The sequence below is a fragment of the Lissotriton helveticus genome, chromosome 1_1, assembly GCF_964261635.1.
Source record: "Lissotriton helveticus chromosome 1_1, aLisHel1.1, whole genome shotgun sequence".
NCBI classification, from domain to species: Eukaryota; Metazoa; Chordata; class Amphibia; order Caudata; family Salamandridae; genus Lissotriton; species Lissotriton helveticus.
In genome coordinates, this window is record NC_136057.1 from 2,062,516,789 (window position 1) to 2,062,536,045 (window position 19,257).

The 19,257-nt window shown below is 44.0% G+C and overlaps 1 protein-coding gene across 1 annotated transcript in view; it reads right to left on the reverse strand.

Moving 5' to 3' along the window:
- Positions 1-19,257, reverse strand: part of MIGA1 (mitoguardin 1) — a 694,793-nt gene that overhangs the window by 176,979 nt on the left and 498,557 nt on the right. Inside the window, exon 12 of the mRNA XM_078659267.1 lies at positions 552-650. Within this exon, the coding sequence (XP_078515393.1) occupies positions 552-650 (99 nt within the window). The remainder of the gene's footprint in view (positions 1-551; positions 651-19,257) is intronic.

Below are 19,257 nucleotides of genomic sequence, written 5' to 3' on the forward strand. Positions count from 1 at the left end.
GATTATTTCTGTGATGTGTTCAGCTTTAAGATAATAATTTTGTTATCTGTTTTGCATTGTGCATCTTGTTTCAGAGTTATGCTTCTCATTTCACAAAACCTGTAAAAAAGAGATATTGGTAGGAGTGATAGCCCATGGCTCTTCTAAGTTTGAACAGTTGGAATTAAGCAGAAGTCCAATAGAGTGAATTAAGTTTCTACACCTGTGCGGTATCTTCTAGTTTACCTCCAACACACCAGCCACTTCCACACCTAATGTGACTGCTGAAAGGATATTTTTTTTAATCAAAGGACAACATCCACAAAACAAAATTAACCATTGTGTCTTGGTAGGTTTAATGGTTTAACTATGTCAACAATAAATTAAGGAGCCATATCCCCATTTGCTTTGCATCAGCAAAACACCACTCTTGCAAGCAACTGTCCATTTGTGAACCCTACACATTATGAGCAGAGTTCAAATGCCATTAAACATAGTAAAGAAGTGTCCTTCAGCATTCAACACATGCCAGAGGCGCCCAAACAGAAAACATGACTACAAAGATACCTTACCCCTCTTGCAACGAGTTCCATTTCAGTAGTCTCCCATTGGTTTATTTGCTCTAAAAAGTATATCATTTCATCAAAGGCATCTTCAAACTTCTTTGGATTCTGTAACAGGAATGGGAAAGTTAACTTTTTACCCTGACTGCAGTACACAAAATCAGCATGCAAATTCGCATTAACAGGTTTTGGAGAACCTTGAAACTTGAAAAGAGAATAGGAGACCATGTGTGCTGCTTGACCATTATTGTAAGGCTAAGGAACCACATATTTTACTTCACCCAGCATGATATTTCTACAGACCTTCTCGCTATTTTGTGCTTAGACCAAAAAAAAAAAATGTATGATTTCAAATACGCCACTAATGTCAGAACTGTTGCTAAAGTTTGGGTTTTACAGTACAAGTTGACCATGCTACACAAATAATTTTAAAGAAGCAAATCACTTTTTGCAAATTTGTTTTAATTAGCTGATGGAGCGAGGGTGAAAACATTTTTTTTTGTATACCCCTCATGAAGTTTCTTCCCCATAACAGTAAAATGTATTAATCGTGTGGTTTTGAAATTAACTAACATAGAATAGAATACATACACACAAACACATGTGGGATACTAATTTGCTTGTGTTGCGAATATTAATCTATTAATTAAGTGACATTGTTATATTAATCTGGTACGCAAATGTCATAATCGAACGAAAATCTATGTGTAGATGCTTTTTGTGGCAGAAATGATGGAGAATGGTAAGTAGACCATGCTTATTTGTGGCTAAAATGCTAGGTAATAACTAACAGGGTTACCTTAAAATGGGGGGAGGTAAACAGAAGGGCTATACTTCGAAATCTAACGTTTAATCGTGTTTGTATCTGAATAGTTCCCATAAAGGCCCATGAGGCCTAACATAAAATGGAAGTTTGCGTGACTCCGAGATTGTGATGATCTAAGCATGCACGACTGTGCTCGAGAAAAGTGCAAGCAGCTTGTGCCTGTACAGCGTGGGTCAAGGTCAGCGTGGCCTGGATATTCGACCAAGTGCCAAAAACGTGTATGTCCGCATCGTGGGCATGGGAAACCAGTCTGAAATAACAATTTAAATTACACAAGTGAAAAAAACTGTTAGAGAACAATCAAGACTTTATTTTTTTATTATAATGATGACTTGGCAGAAATATGAACAATGAGGAGATGAGGTTATGCTCATCCACCCCTTAATTCGACCAATGAGAATAAACAAGGACCCTAAAAGTTTAAAATCTTAGATAGATAAGTTGGGGTGAAAGGGTATAAAAGAGGACGTGTGGAAGTAAGAAAAAAGGCTTGCTTTTGATTTTATTTTCGCACCACGACATGCTGTCGGACTGATGAACTTTTCTATGGTGCAGAGACTTTGACATTTTCTTGACTTTAACTTTTGATGGGTGCGGAGTCCGGATAGGAGGTAAACATCAAGAACGAATAGAGAGGTGGGTTTTGGGAACTATGCTGTCCTTGCTCTGATGTCAATGTCCTGAAATCTTGGTAATATTACTTTGACTTATTTTTCTGAACTGTTATGCAAAATAAATATAAATGTTTGGATTTAACTTCTCTTTCTCTCTAGGTTATTGAATGTTTACATGATTTTCAAAATAAAGCAAATGAAGTAAGGTCATGCTAGGAGATTTAATCTCTAAATAAAAATTAAATAAATGGATAATTAAGCTGGTCTTGTTGTCCATTAGTTAACTTTTACTGGCAGATCCATTGACAAAATAGTGGGGTGTTTTAATGTTTCTTAAGAATAAAACCATGGTAATATCGACAAACTACAGGTATATATAGTGTATACATTTAGTATGAATAAGACACACCGCTAGAACCCAGCAGCTCACCTCTAGTCTTCACTAATCCTGGGAGCAGGGTGAATGTGTGTGTAAATGACTCAATATGTTACGGGCCCCACTGACGAGTAATGTGTAAATAGCTCCTAGGGAGGATGGTAATGGTTTGCAGGTTATGTTTGGTGCCGCGCTGGATCACAGAGTCCCACTATATTTCTTATGTAAATATATATACTTTTATTAATGAAGTATAATTACTCCAAATTTGAAAATGCAGTGCTGCTTACTTTATTCCTACAGCAAAATCTTGAAATCATTGGCAGTCAGTTTATGGCTGCCAGAAAGTGGGCCTGGAGACAATGTTTAGCACTTAAAATGGGTCAAGCACTGGGGATGCACCAAATGTATTTCAGGGGAGAAAATATCAGTGTTCACAGAGTGTCAGCACTATCTGGACTGATGCTGCCCATATGCAGAGGGCATGCTGCTGCACTGTTCTGGTTAACTACAGTTCCCAGCAGGCCATGAACTCTCTCATGTGTTCTGGAGAGACAACAGTCATTTAAAATCTCTTGCATAACATCACTCGTGGCTCACGGCGTTATCTTCAACCAGGACCGCACTACATAAATCTCTGATTTGCTTGCCAACATCTATTGCTCCTAATTGATTAGTATCGATCTACATTGAGAATAAAGAGAAGCATTTAAAAAGTCATGTTGTAGATGAAAGCAAACTATGAACTGCTTCTTGAACATCTTTATATATTCTTCTAAGAATATATATAGTTGCATTGTCTACTACGCCAGAGCCTGAGGAATGCGGGCTTTCTGAAGTGCCCAAGTACTGAAGTGGGGGTGGGCCCCTAACGATCAGCGAGGTTGCTGGTTTCCAGCAGGTGCTGGACAGGGCCCATGGCGAAAACCTGCAGCGAGGCCTGAAGGGCCCGACCTGTGCAGGCAAATATAGCGGCATTCCCCTGGTGCTATTAGGGGTTTTACACGTGCTAACTGGGTCTTGGTGTCGTCCGCTGCTCGCTCTGGACTGTATGGAAGTGGCCATTGAATCGAGGAGTGCCCTGGTGGATTAAAAAATATAGTATATATTATGGTGGCCATATTGGAGGTGAGGAGACCGTCGCTGCGCACCACTGCGATTCAGCTTCCCCCAACGCTCAACCGATGCCTGGTGCAGTGTCGGGGGACAACCAGGGGACAACCTTGAAGGTTGACCCACCTGGGGCATGTCAACTACAGCCTGGCTTGATCCCCCACCATGTATGCGTGGAGGACATTTGGCCATCACCAGCTTGGGGATCCCTCCAGGCTCAATATCACCCTCCATGGGTGAAACAACACCCTGAAGGCCAGGCTGAAAGCAAGAACAATGGCTAGAAGATCATGCTGTGTAAATATATAATTTATATTTGCCAACCCTAATTGGTTCAACTTTTCTTAAAATGTAATCTTGAGTAAATTTGCAAATTATATATATGCAACTCTAACTACTAGTATCTGAAGTAGACTTGCGTAGCCACTACCAGTCTTATGTGAATTTACAATGTATCTGTTTGTATCTTTTATGTAATTCATGTACTCTGAAGTCCTTATGTAATGTAACTGGTTCTATTGTAAAGTGGAACACGCGTTTCCTCCCTCATGCCCAGGAGAGTTCACCAACACAGCACCCACCACCTGGAGTAATTTCAATTAAAGAATACAAACTCGGAGTGCGAAAGTCCACATTCCAAATGGATTCTAGAGTCTATTGTAAAGTGCTCAGATACCTTCAGGTAAAGTTTGCGCTATATAATAATGCATAAATAAATAAATAGGAGAGCTGATGGCTATCTTTTATGAAGGTTATTCCGGTGACAGGGTGGATTATTTGACTTAACTATGTGGCAAATGTATGCATATATGTCAGGCATAAGGAATTATTCTTTTAGCATGCACATATACTTTGTCAGGATTAGGGAACAAAAGAATAATAAACATAGTGGGTTAACTTGCAGTTCTACAGATGTCAGGCAGACACTATAACTCATCTTCCACAAGATTGCATTGTGCCAAAACGTGAGGTAGTTGACAGGAGAAGTGATATGGGGAGGTGATGTGTTTCTGTGTGTATATATATATATATACACACACACACACAAATACATGCATGCATACACACATACACTAACACTTTGTTTATTTATTTTTTAATTTGAAACTTCCATGTCAAAGCACAGAGTTGGCTACATAGAGATATCGCTGAGATATATTGTTTTATTATTACCAGTAATGCCTAGAACACTGTGTGACAAGCTATTCTTGTCATGAGATAGTCGAGACATTCTTGCATAACAGAAGACATGAGTCAATGTAGTGATGAGCTCTGGCTCTGTTTTCTCTCTCATCACATTCCACTTTCCCCATTTCTAACACTGGCGGTCTTTGGTAGAAGTGGTGAGAGCACGAAAATAGCATCATTCTTGTTAGATTCCCAGCACAATTGCTGGTGCATCCTGACAATCGCAATAGCCTAACAAGCAGAAATTAACCTAGAATGAGCATTGGTTACGTACAAAGAGTATACTCAAGGAATACCAAAGACATTATAGTAAGTAGCTTTTTCTTACCATCTTGTGTAGCTCGTTCACACACACCTTCAACATGTGTAGATGTGTTGCCACCCATAAAGCAATTAGGGGTGTCAACAGTGCAGTTCAGGATGGCCAGACTTTAAATGTACACATTGGCCAAACAGAAAATGTAGCCAACAATACAGCTACATTTAAACAACCCGAGTAGTTCTTTTAAAATGCATATAAAAAAATAAAGGATGTAAGACTTCACATTAAATGTGCTGCAGTACGAGGTGTTTGCGGTGATGGAGCAAGGTGGAAACAAAACTTTTTGTATACCCCTTGTGAAGTCAATGCTCCATAATAGTAACATGTATTAATCGTGTGGTTTTAAAATTAACCAACATAGAATATAGGATGTACCTACACAAATACACGTGGGATACTAAATTGCATGTAATTGCCAAGCGAAATTTTCTAATCTGTTATACATTTTGTCATTAAAAGTACGCATTTGTCATAATCTAATTGAATATTGCATGGATGTGCTTTCTGTCTATTTGTGGCATAAATCATGAAGATTGGTAAGTAAAATCACGCATATATGTTGCTTAAAGCTAGGTAAATACTAACTGGGATACTATTAGAAAGGGGGAGGCAAACAGAAGGGCTTTATTTCTCAAATTTACGTTTATTTGTGTTTGTTTCTATAATAGTTCCTAAATTGTGGCCTAAAGAAAATGGAAAATGGAAAATGACAGACTCCGAGTTTGTGAGGAAGTGAGCATGCGCTGGGAGAAGTGCGATCTGCCAGTGCCTATACAGAATAGGTCATGGACAGTGTGATCTGCCACTTGGAACAGATGCCAACTTTTTTGAATATCAGCATCTTGAACGTGGGAATAGGGCATTGAATAACAAATTAAAAAACACAACCGAACAATGGGCTTACTATTTTTTCAATTATAACGATGACTCTGCGGAAATTGAACAGTAATGCGATGAGGTGATGCTCATCCACCCCTTAAGTGACCAATCACGGACAGTCTAGAACCCTAAAGTTTCAACTTTTAGATAGATAGTTAGTGAAAAAGGGTATAAAAGAGGACATTTGGGACAATTAAAGAAGCTTGCTTTTCGATCTAATCTTTGCATCCCGATATGCTGTTGGACTACGCAATTTCCCTATGGCGCAGGCGCTTAGAAATTTTTCTGAATTTTAACTTTTGAATGGGTGCGGAGTCCTATGAGAGGGGAACATCGAGAGAGATAGAGAGGTGTTCTTTGGGAACTATTCTGTCTTATGCTGATTTCTGCTTTTCTACATTTTGGTAATATTGACCTTTTCTTATTTTCTAAACTTTCATGCTAATAAATGAATGTTTTGAATTTTAAACTTTTCCTTTCAGGTTAATAATGTATAACTACATTTTCTTTGAAATAAAACATAGAGGTCATGCTAGGAGATTTAATCTCTAAATAAAAATTAAATAAATGGAGAATTAAGCAGGTCTTGTTATCCTTTAGTTAACTTTTACTACCTGATCCATTGACAAATAATGGTGGGGTGTTTAAATGTCTTCTCAAATCAAAACCATGGTATTAGGAATTAAACTTCAGATGTAAATAATGTATAAAATTTTAGTTTTAGACACTCCACTATAATCTAGCAGCTCTCCTTTGGTCTTCACCGAATCCTCGGAGCAGGGTAAGTGTGTGTATGAATGATTTACAGTGTTATGGGCCCACTGATGAGTAATTTGTGAAAAGCTCCTTGGGTTAAGTTGATGGTTTACAGAGAATTTCTGGAGACGCGCTGCATCAGTTATGAACTTGGTAGCAGAGCATAGGTTGCTATAGGTTGACTAGGATATATGATGTGCAGAGTAGAATATATAGAATTTTGATGTACAGAATTTATGACTAACATATGTTGAGTCTGTATTGCGTTATATGTGGCCTGGAAAAGGCTTCCGGAAAGTGTGGGTAGCTGATCACTCTGTCTGCAGGCAGAGGAAGTGTGGCAAATGAAGCCGCACATCACATAGTCTGTTTCAAAGTGGTGGCATTGTCGTATGTTACAAGTTTAGGGACCTTTACGTGTAAAAGTTGTGAATGCATAGCGAGGGCAACCTGTGAAATCCTGGGTCTGAGCATAGGGATCATTGCGTATTCTGGCTAAAACTCTACTCGGAGAGAGTAATAAAGATTAACCTAAGCTTGAGAGAACAAAGAAAGTGCCTTAATGAGTCAGTCGATGTGTGTAGGTGCTGTTTTGATGCCAATTGGGGGGGGGGGGGGGTGTTCTATGTCTGTACAATATAAAACTGAAAAATAAAGTTTTTTAAAAAAAGTTTGAGAGAAGGGTATGGTAGAGGGAAGTGCTACTTTATCGGCAAAAGTAAAATTCTGTGGTAGAGAAGAGGTAAGCGCTGGCCGCTGGAAATACAGAATACTTGTGTGATTGAGGAAACTATCACTTTGGTTTTAGCGAAACAGATCAATGGAGCTGTTTTATATGGTTACTAACTGAGTTTGCTGTATAAAAGTGTAAATACAGTGTGCTGATAAATTTTGTAAAGGAGGGGTCAGTCGGAGCTGCAGACGCGCTGGGATTGGTCCGTGTGACCAAGACAGAGTAAGGGCTGATTGGTGTAACAGGAAAAGCAGCGAAGTAATTGGTTGAGCAGTACTGAAACATATTTTGTTTTAATTGGTGCGTTAGTTTGAACCGGGCTGTGATAAGCTGGTGTTACGAAGCAGTTTGTGGAAGAGTGCGCGATCTTTTGAAAGACAGGAAATTAATAGAAAAATGTAATTTTACTATGAAGCGGAGAGAGAAAAATCTTCATGGTTTCAAAAATTTAAAAATGTGTTTAAAAAGGATAAAGTAATTGAAACGAGAGAGGGAAAATTGCTTCCTCCGTCTAAAAAGCCTGCATTATACATGATGACAAAATATGGCTACCATACATGTATATGGTTAGAAAATTGGGCAAGATATACCAAAAATTATGGTGCATTAGCTTTTCGAGAAGTAGGATCTTTCAGTCTTGCAGTATTAAGAAATTTGAGAGAAAAGATGATGAAGCTTGAAACAAGACCTAGACTGACTCAGTTTGAAGCTTTGGTTGAAATAGAAATTGGGAACTTCAAAGACATGCATCGATTTGTGGTGTGTGACAGTAGTCCTGTTAATCTTCTTGGCAGGGACATACTGTGTAAAATGAACTGTGTCATTTACTGTTCACCGGATGGCATTGAGCTTCAAACCCCGGATGAGGATAGTTTGTATAAAATGACAATGTCATTAATAGAATCAGAAAAGAATAGTGTGTTTCCTGTTTTTGATCGAGAGAAAATACCTGATGAATTGAAGGAAGTAGTCAATGAAAAATTGTGGGATTTCACAGGAGAAGATATTAGCTTGATGAAAAATGTAGATCCTGTCAAAGTTTCTGTGAAAGAAGGAATAAGTTACCCGAATATTCCTCAATACAAAATGACACCTGAAATAATTGAAGGAATAACCCAGTGATAAATAAAATGATTGAACAAGGGATCATGGGAGAAATAGAAAGTAGTCCCTGTAACTCGCCTATAGTGGGATTGAAAAAGCCTAATGGAACATTTAGAATTGTACAGGATTTGAGAAATGTAAATAAAATTGTTGGTCCATGTTGTCCAATTGTGCCAAACCGAGCAGTAATTTTATACCAAATTTCACATGATGCAGAATGGTATACAGTCATTGATCTATGTAATGTGTTCTTTACTGTTCCATTACAGCCTGAAAGCCAGTCAATATTTGCGTTCCGGTTCAGAGACCGTATCTTGGCATGGTGCCGAATTCCTCAGGGGTATACTGAGAGTCCATCTATCTTTAATCAATTGCTAAAGAAATCATTAGAAAGTTTAAGTATCCCTGGAGAATCATTTCTATTGCAATACATTGATGATTTGTTAGTGGCATCAAAAACAAAAGATGCATGTGTTTCAGAGACAGTTGTACTGTTAAATCATTTAGCAGAGGAAGGACATAAAGTGTCTCTGTCAAAACTACAGTTTTGTCAGAAATAAGTACACTATTTAGGCCATAAGATTGCTAAAGGAATTAGACAAGTTACCATAGAAAGGATCAACATGATACAAGGAATGAAACCTCCAAAAACACAGAGATAGGTGAGAATGTTTCTTTGAATGGTAGGATACTGTTGACAATGGATTAGTGGATTTTCACTAATAGCTAAACCCCTACAGAGATTGACAAGAGCAGATGTAAAAGATCCAATAGCACTGACTAAAGCAGAAATGCCAAAAACAAATCTATGTGAAGCACCACCATTAGGAATTCCAGATTATGAAAAATAATTTGAACTGTATTGCAGTGAGAGAGATAAGGATGTGCTTTGTCAGTTTTAATACAAAGACATGAAAACTGAGAAAACCAATTGCATATTTTTCTGCTGTTTTGGATCCCGTTGCAAGAGCATTGCCGGGATGTTTAAAAGCAGTAGCTGCTACAAGTATGAGTCTGGAACAAAGTGAAGGCATAGTGATGGGATTTCCATTGAGAGTATATGTACCTCATTCAGTGGAGATTCTCCTCACCAGAACCAAAACACAGTACCTTCCCAATAACAGAATGACAAAATATGAGAAAACAATCTTAGGTGCAGATAATGTGACAATTTCAAGATGTGTAAATGTGAATCCATCTACACTGCTACCTGATGTTATGGATGTGGAGTAAGAAATGAAGTTGATCACAAATGATTGGATGTTCTTGAATACTATACCAAACCAAGGCCTGATATCAAAGATGTACCATTGCCCAAATCTGATTATGTGATGTTTATTGATGGCTCGTGCTTAAGAACAGATGAAGGTGCACCGAGTGCTGCATATGCTGTTTGTACAGTAGCAGATGTCTTAGAAGCATCTTGTTTGAAAGGAATTCGTTCTGCTCAGATTGCAGAATTGATTGCTTTGATTCGAGCATTTGAGCTGGGAAAAGAGATAAGGGTCACCATAGTGACTGACAGTCAATATGGTTTTGGGGTTGTCCAGGACTATGGTCAACTGTGGTCCCAAAGAGGTTATATGACTTCGGCAGGATCCCCCATTAGAAATGCTGAATTTTTGAGAATGTTGATTGATGCAATTCAATTACCTGACAAGATAGCGGTCGTGAAATGTGCAGCTCTCAAGAAAGGAGATGATTATATTACCAGAGGTAATAAATAAGTTGATGCAATTGCAAAATACTGTGCCAAAAATCTTGCATCTATAAATCGGGATAGACAAACTAAACATGTTTCAAGTCCTTTGATGCTAACCACAGTAGTTGAGACATGGCAAGAGGGGAGACAAATGGAGGAAGAAGCCAGTGAAGAAGAAAAAATAACTGGTCAAAAGCAGGTTGTAGACAGAGAGAAGAGGATGAAATCTGAGTTTACAAAGATGAAAGACCAGTAATGCCTGATAACATGATTTCAAATATGGCCCGAATGTAAGATGGTCAAACCCATATCGGGAGGGACGCTATGATCAGGATGTTTAGACAGACATGGTACAACCCTAAGTTTAGGATGATTGCTGAAAGCCTGTGCCAAAGAGGTCTTGTATGTCAACAATTAAATCCAAGAAGAAAAACAGTTGTGAGTTTGGGAACCATAGGACGGGAGGGAGGTCCATTTACAAGAATGCAATTGGATTTTATTGCGCTTCCAACTTGTAATATACTTCGGTATGTACTTGTGATAATTTGTCTGTTTTTACTGTGGGTTGAAGCCTTTCCAACCAGGAGAAATGGAGTGACTGTCGCAAAACTCCTGTTGCGTGAGATAATACCATGCTACGGTTTCCCAGTAACCATTGAAACAGACCGTGGAACACATTTTCATAATGAATTAAGCAAACGATTTGTGAAGCACTGGACATTCGTCAGACGTTACACTGCGCTTACTGACCAGAAGCTTCTTGGGTGGTTGAATAAGTAAATGGAACAATAAATAACAGAATTGCAAAAATGTGTTTGGCCACAGGACTAAAATGGCCCGATGCATTCCCGATAAAAGAACAGGATCAAGTCCCCATGAGATTTTGGTGGGAAGAGTACTGAGACAAGCATTTGTGCCAGTTGATAAACTGTTGAGTATAAATGAGGATATCATACTGGATTACTGCAAAAATCTGACGTGGTAACTTCTGTGTTCCATCAGGTGGGATCTGAGGCAAAACTGAAAGAAAAACTTTCCAGCTCATGAACTAGTCCCTGGAGATTGGGTTCGGATAAAGGTTCACAGGAGAAAAAACTGTCTAGTGCCTCGCTGGCAAAAGCCCCGACAAGGTATTCTGGTTAGTACCACTGCAGGTAAATGTGCTGGAGTCAAGAGGTGGGTGCACGCCATCCACACATTTGTGTGCCTGAGCCTGAAAATCCACAGGAAGAGGGTGAAAGCACCACTGACTCGGACTCTGAGGGTGAACCAGAAAAAGATCCAGATACTGAAGCTCGACCTGTTCGTCGACATCTGGAGATATCAGATACTAGCTCTGCATTTGAAGGAGAAAATGAAATTGTTGAAATACCAAATTTTGAAGATCGACCTGTAAGTCGAGATTTGGTAGAGACTGATACCAGTAAGGACCCTGAGCTAAGTGAAAATAAAACTGGTAATCAAGAAGATACTGAAGGACAGTCTGAAAGCAGGAACCGAAATCTCGAAACTGGTGAAAGGGAATTAACTCACGATGAGGATGAGCTTCCAAGTACCAGCTATGGAGAAGTTCCAAAGAACTGACCAAAGAGAAAATAAGCTCAGAAAAAGAATCAGATCCTGTAAAATTCATTATAAATGAAACTATAGATAGATCTGAAACAGAGACTGATGACAGTGATGATGACACTCAATTAAGGAGAAGTTCAAGAAAAAGAGCTTGGAAAGTGGAGCGAAACACTGTTGAACCTGAAATAAAAAGTTTGAGAAGGAGATAATTGGCCAAAAGGAACTGATGGACTGGAAATTAAACTGGTTAATAAAGCAAAAGTACAAGAAGATCAAGTGAATGAAATAACCAGTCAAAAGGAGTTGTTGGGAAAGAAAATAGAGATTGTGCAAAGGCCAAAAAGAGTGAGAAGGGGGCGTGGCCTGGCGGCAATCAAGATGGCCGCATAACACCACGGCGCTGCTGGGGGAGACACAAAAGGCCCCAAATATCCTGCCATAATCCTGACGTCTCACTGACCTGGAGGTTGGCTTCATTCGGCGGAGACCCTCTAGATGAGGGAGGAGTGTTTCTAGCCCCCCTCCGAGGACCGGGGGCGTCATCCGGTGACTGCGAGCGAGAAGGGAAGCGTGATCGGCGGGCCGGGTGCGGCGGCGAACTGGTGGTCAGTGGCGACTCCAGGGCGGAGAGCAGCGGGCGCCGTTACATTGACTGTCCCACTGCGCACTACTGCCTTGAGTCCTCCGGCGGCGGGACGAAGCTGGCCGTGTGTAGCGCAGGGGCAGAGGGCCCGGGAGGTCGGGTCTTGTACCCACGTGGTTGCTCTGGAGCGCGGCGTGGGATGGCGCAATCAAGAGAAGCGAGTGTAGGCTGGACACAGGAAGTGGCGGACCCCGACCAGTTTGCAGCACCCAGGCAGAGACACTTGCTTGTGCCCTCGGCGGGGGACCAGAATCTACGGCATATCGGAGGGTCATTGGCTCCAAGTGATCTGGCCCTTGATCCACGTGGCGGTGAATAGTGGCGGCTGATGGCGGATGGAGGACTCTGCCGAGTGGCCCTGGCATAAGTGGTGGCAGCTACAGAGGTGCGAGGCCCCGGACCTGCGGGTGCCTCGTGTGGCCCACGAGGGGACGTCCTGATAGCGGCGGATCCCGGGGGGATCGGTGTTGAAATTCTTTGATGCCCCGACTCGCCAATTGATTATCCAGGCAGTCATATTGTCTAGACTCGACTATGCGAGCTCGTTGCTGCTTGGGGTCAATCAGGCTGAAATTTTGAGATTGCAGCACGTTCAGAACGCGGCAGCTAGGGCTTTAGTCGGTCTCCCTAGATTTTGCTCTGCTAGAAGCACCATCTCTAAGCTTCACTGGCTGCCTGTGCCTCAGAGGATAGAATTCAAGACTTTATGTCTTGTTTTTAAGATACTAAAACTTGCCTCTCCCCAGATACTGGAACATCTCATTCTTCCTTATACCCCTCCCCGTCTGCTGAGATCCTGTGGACAAAATCTAGCTGTAGTCCCCCGTTTTCTAAGGAGTAGATCTGGCGACCGCTCTTTTAGAGTGCTTGCACCTAAACTCTGGTACTCTCTCCCTGCCCATTTGCGTGCCCTCGATGACCTTTTGACATTCAGGAAAGCCGTAAAAACGTATATCTTTCCAAACAGCTGTTAACCCTTTTTACTCTGGATTCTTTCTTTTGCTTGCTGCGTGTTGTGTTTCTTTCCAGGCGCAGCGCCGGGACGCCCCTTAGCTGGGGCAGCTGTGCGCTTAAAAATGGAGATAACATAACATAACATAACATTGGACCCCAGGTAAGAAGATACTGCCCACCAGGGATCGGCCCCGTTGGTCCTCGGCGGGGGGCCCGAGGGCAGAGTGAAGCCGGCGAAGCCAAGGAATGAGCTGTAGTGACCACAGCAAGGGCGCATTGCGGACGGACGGGCCAGTTGACTATCGACAGTCCAGTCAAGCTCCAGACAAGTGCCTCCCGGGCTGCAATCAGACGGTGCTAGGAGTAAGTGGGCACAGTTGTTGTGACGAAGTGCCCCAGGGCGTGTGGAGCAGTGCGTTTCACCCCCCTCCCCCCCCCCGTGGGCTCGTTGACAGCATCTGAGACAGCCATGAGGCCGAAGAAATCCACCATGACGCAGACCAACACCATGGACAACTACACGGGCCTGGCGAGTGGCGGTGACGATGCCCATACTGGGACCTTGGCTAAAACGCAGGAAGCCTCCCTGACCTCCATCATGCAGGCCATACAAACGTTGGACACCACGTTGGAATCCAAGATTGATAAAGTAACCATCGAGATGGCGCTGCAACGGGCAGACTTAAATAAGACTTCGTAAAAAGCCACTAAAAATGCCAGAGACATTGAGGAGCATCAGCGAACCACCAAACAGTTGCAGCAGCAGGTTCAACACCTGACACATCAGCAGAAGATGGCGGCGGCCCCGTTGGAGGATCAGGAAGGACGGGCCCGCAGGAATAATATGCGGGTGGTGGGTGTGCCAGAGAAAATGGAGGGGCCGAGTGTCGACTTGTTCTTGGAGGACCTAATTCTAAATCGCCTCAAGCCCAAACGCCTTTCCAAATTCTTTGTTATCGAACGCACGCAGAGGGAGCCGGTCCCGCCGCCGAAGCCTGGAGCTCCCCCGAGGACAATCATCGCACGGATCCTCAATTACAGAGATTTGGACGCCATTTTGCAGGCAGCCCGCCAACATGGAGATCTTCGGATTGAAAATGCCACTATCAGACTCTTTCCGGATTTCACGCTTAAGGTACAGCAGGAGCGTCGCTCGTTCGATGGAGTCAAGAAAGAGCTTCGGGATCGTGGCATTAAATATATGATGTTCATCCCGGCGCATCTCAAGCCTCTAGTGAACGGAAAATCCTTCTTCTTCACATCTCCGGAGGAAGTCCATACCTGGTTAGAGGAACATGTGCAGTAATCGGGAGGTCCCAGGTTGGGAGGCAGCCGGAGGAACACTGCTACCTAATCTCCGACTTCTTCTGTGGGCTCCCCTTGGAGGGAGCATCGGCAGCAGGGAGGTCCTCGAACAACCAACAGGGCCAGGACTCGGAGTCTATCGGCCTCGCCAGACATGGATGAGGCGGCGAGGAAGGTCCCGGTGTGAGGGGCGCAGATGGAGCCACGTAACATATAATGGCTCGCATGGGTGTGGGACTAATAAGACACTGATGTGGGGGGGAGGCACGATCTCCATGGGTGGTCTCCGAGAGAGGGGTATTTATGCTCTATCGGACATATTGGAACAAGCTGTTTGTGATGATTGGGGGGGAGGTCCATGTACTTTAACAGCAGAGTTTTACCTTTTTGCATTGGATAAGGTGAGACCGCTAGCTTGAAATGGAGGTGGGCTGGGTGACTCCCTCAGGTTGCCGAACTGGTTGGAACAGTTACCCCCTAGGTTTTTGCTTTAAGGGCTACAGGCGCTCTGCTAGTTGGGGTATGTCGGGCCAGGCGGGAGGTGGGGAGTATGGGCGACCGTCCCGAGAGATTTTTCAGTTTGATGTCTATGTCGCACACATCAAAGGCACAGCAAATCACAATTACCATGGAACGTTAATGGCCTGCCGAACAAGATCAAACGCACCATGGTGCTTCAGTATCTACACAGACATGCCCCAGATATTGTCCTACTCAAGGACACACACTTGCTGGGCAATCATTACAAGGCCCTCAATCGATTTGGGTATACGCTACGGGCCCATGCGGGTTTTGCCACTGGCTCCAGGGGCGCTGGGATCCTCATTAGAAATTCCCTCCCGCTGATAATTGGGCGGCAGTGGTTGGACCCATTAGGACGCTACGCGGCACTTTCTGGGCAGTGGGAGGGACTGACGCTTAACCTCTGTTCACTTTACATTACCCCAATACTACACAGCACTACTCTCCCCGATATTGGGAAGTTACTCCTGGATTTGCCACCTGGGGTATTGCTCTTGGGAGGTGATATGAATGAGGTCATGGCTAGGGACATTGATAGGTCACAAGTTCTGCCTACTAGGGAGGGGGATATGCCACCTCTGGGACTTTGCCAAGCTCTGGGCCTAGTGGACCTACGGAGGGCACGTAACCCTCACATTCAGCAATACACACATATATCCGCGGCCCAAGGCTCGGGATCCAGGATTGACTACATATTCACACAGGTGGGTCACATGGGCCTCTTTAAGTTTGGGCACCATAAGGCAAGAGGGATTTCCTACTCCCTCCCGACTTGATACCTTTTTGTTCAAAGACCAAGAGTTCCAGGAGCAGTTCCGGGAGCGCGTAGACCAATATTTTGAGGAAAATGTGGGCTCAGTCAGATCACATGGTATCATGTGGGAGGCATACAAGACCGTAGCCAGGGGCTTTGTACAGGCGGAGGTAGGAAAACCTTGGAAGGTCAAACACACACACATTGACAAACTAGAAGCAGAGATCCATACCTTAGAGGGAACTAGGGGGGAGACACAGGAGCAGGAACAAGAACGTCGGCACAGGTTGCGGCTTATTGAAAAAGAATTGAGGGATGTACTTTCCAACCAGGTGAGATCGCGCGCCCAGGCTACCCAGAGGCGCGTGTATGATTTAGGAGACAAGGCCAATAAGATGATTGCCTGGCTTGAGAAGTGGGACAGGGAACGTAACTGGGTGCCCGTGATCCGAATGATAGATGGTACGGTGACAGACACAAGCTTGGGTATAGCGGAGGAGTTCGCGCTTTATTATGAGGCGGTATCACAGTCGCAAACTGCAAAGCAAGAGCACGACTACGTGGACTTCCTGGCCCCCCTACAGTTGCCCACTTTGGATCCGGTGGATAAGGAAATCCTTGAGTCTGAGATTACAGTGAAAGAGGTGGAGGATGCCATGGGAGACCTACAGGCGGGGAAGGTGCCGGGCCCTAATGGGTTTCCGGCAGAGGCGTTTAAGTGTGTATCCAGTAGAGTGGCACCTCATATGCTGCGCATGTTCAATGAGGCCAAGCAGGTGGGCAAGCTCTCGAAAGATCTGAGGTCCTCAACGATCGTAGTAATCCATAAAACCGGCAAACCACAAGACTTGTGCAGTTCATACAGGCCCATATCCCTTCTTAACTACGAAACGAAGGTCCTCCGAAAGATCCTGGCCACACGACTGGGGGCGGTTATTCAGTCTCTGATACACCCGGATCAGACGGGCTTTATGCCGCACAGGAGTACGCGGCTTAATTTACGTCGCCTTTTTGGTGTCTTGCAGGCGGTTAATGCCCGACCCGGCGTGCCGGCGGCCCTGTTGTCTCTTGATGCCTGTATGGATTTGATAGTATGGAATGGCACTACATATATGCAGTATTAGAGAAATTGGACTTCAGAGACACCTTTCGATCGTGGATGAAGCTATTGTACACCAAGCCGCTTGCGAGGGTACGAGTCAATGGCGCCCTGTCAAGGGAATTCCAACTGGGTCGGGGCACGAGGCAGGGCTGCCCGCTCTCCCCGACCTTATTCGCCCTGGAGCCGCTGGTGGCCTGGGTGCGGGCGGACCCCTTGGTGTGGGGCATAGACCTGGGAGGGGGCTGGGAAGAGCATATTTCGCTGTGCGCTGACGATATCTTGTTGTACGTACAGCGTCCAGCCGCTTCCATTCAGAGGCTGATGGCCATCCTACACGCGTTCGATGAGTACTCCGGGTATCGTATCAATTGGGATAAGTCCCTGGGCCATGTCCTGACAGGGCTGCAACCGCACTTGAGTGAGGACTGTAGGGGTCTGATTTAGAAGGAGGTGTTGCGATATCTGGGTATTTGGGTCACAAAATCCGAAACAGAGTTCCTACGCTTGAACGTGTCAGCCCAACTGGAGCGGCTGCACGGGGATGTTGCGCATTTGGAAAACCCTCCCACTTTCATTGATGGGACGCGCTGTTTTATTTAAATGATGGCTCTTCCCCGTCTGTTATATACTCTGCAGAGTACGCCCTTTCCGGTCCCGGAACACATTTTTAGGGTGATAGAATCGGAGCAACGCTCTTTACTATGGAGTGGGGGATGCCCGAGAATAGCTCTCAGGAAGCTGCAGAGAGGGGTATATGAGGGAGGGCTCGCCGTCCCGGATGTCCACCTTTATTACTGGGCAACACAATTGGTCAACATCAATGGGGGGGTGTTTGCCCCAGTGGAGGAGCCGGCATACAGGATAGATCGCATGTCCTTTGGCAGTGGCACGTACGTAGCAGCTCTCTACAATAAGGACAGGCGTAGCCTGTCTCTGCCACCTCAAACAGCAGCGGTGGTAGGGGTGTGGAATCGGTCAACGAAACTGCTGGGCTGGGAGGCGAAACTCACGGCACACACCCCTCTGTGGAATGGGAACTTCCTTCCGGAGGTTGCAAAATTAAAGGGGCCTCGCCAATGGAGCCTCATTGGAATTAATGTGCTGGATGATATCTGGAAAAGGGGGGGGTATGGTGGGGTTTGCTACTCTACAGGCAGAGTTCCAATGGGGAGTGGGAAGTTCCTGCATTACCAGCAGCTTAGGCATGCAATACACCAACATATGCACCAGGGGGACCAACTACCAGACTATGCCCCGCTTGAAGACAGGTGACCGATGGACCCCACGATCGACAAGGCCATCTCCCTCACTTATAAAAAGCTCATTAATATCTTGGCGGACCCACTGGGACCCTTGCGGGAGAAATGGGAAATGGATGTCGGGTTGCTAGAGGACGATGACTGGAGGGAGGCGCTGCAGTGTGCCCGGGAGGTGGCGATTTGTACCCAGTTTAGACTGGTTCAGCTATGCATTTTACACCGGTCATACACCCCGCGCACGGTCCAATATAGGATAGGATATGTCGAGTTACAGTTTTGCATAAGGGGGTGCAGGGAGGAGGGCACCTTCTTCCACATTTTATGGGACTGTCAGAATCCGGGCCTACTGGTCCAGGCTGGCTGACATCATGGCGGAAGTGGTGGGGGCAGAAGTTCCACTAGAAGCTAGGTGGCACCTTTTGGGGGTGACAAGCGACCTCACTTGTCAAAGTGGGACAAGATATGGCTGGCTTTGGCGAGTATGGTGGCCAAGAGAAATATAGCAAGATTATGGGGCAGTGACCTTACGCCAACGGTGGAGGAATGGGGACGGGACCTAGACTGGTGCTGATTTTATGGAGCTTGTTATTTTAATAAAAAGGTTTAAAAAAAAAAAAAGAGTGAGAAGACCAAATAAAAAATATAAATCACCTGAGTGGACCTATATGTTGCTGCCTCCAATAAGTGAAGTAAGTAGTAGCCAAGAGAATTTGCATTGTCAAGGTGATGAAAAAAGAAAGTGAGTAAACTGACTCAAAAGAAAGAAAAGGCGATTTTAAAGAAGTTTGGAAAAACCTTGAAAAGAAGAAATATAAAACTAAATGTGTAATCTAGGTTGAAAAGAACATTGTAAGTGAAACAAAGGTAAAGAGAGACAATTTAAAGGTGAAAAAATTGTGAAAATTGTGGTGTAAAAAAAAATGGCTACTAAGGAAGTAACCCAATCTAAGTGTCCTATTTTTAGAAAATGGTGTAGAATGTGGTTATTATGTAC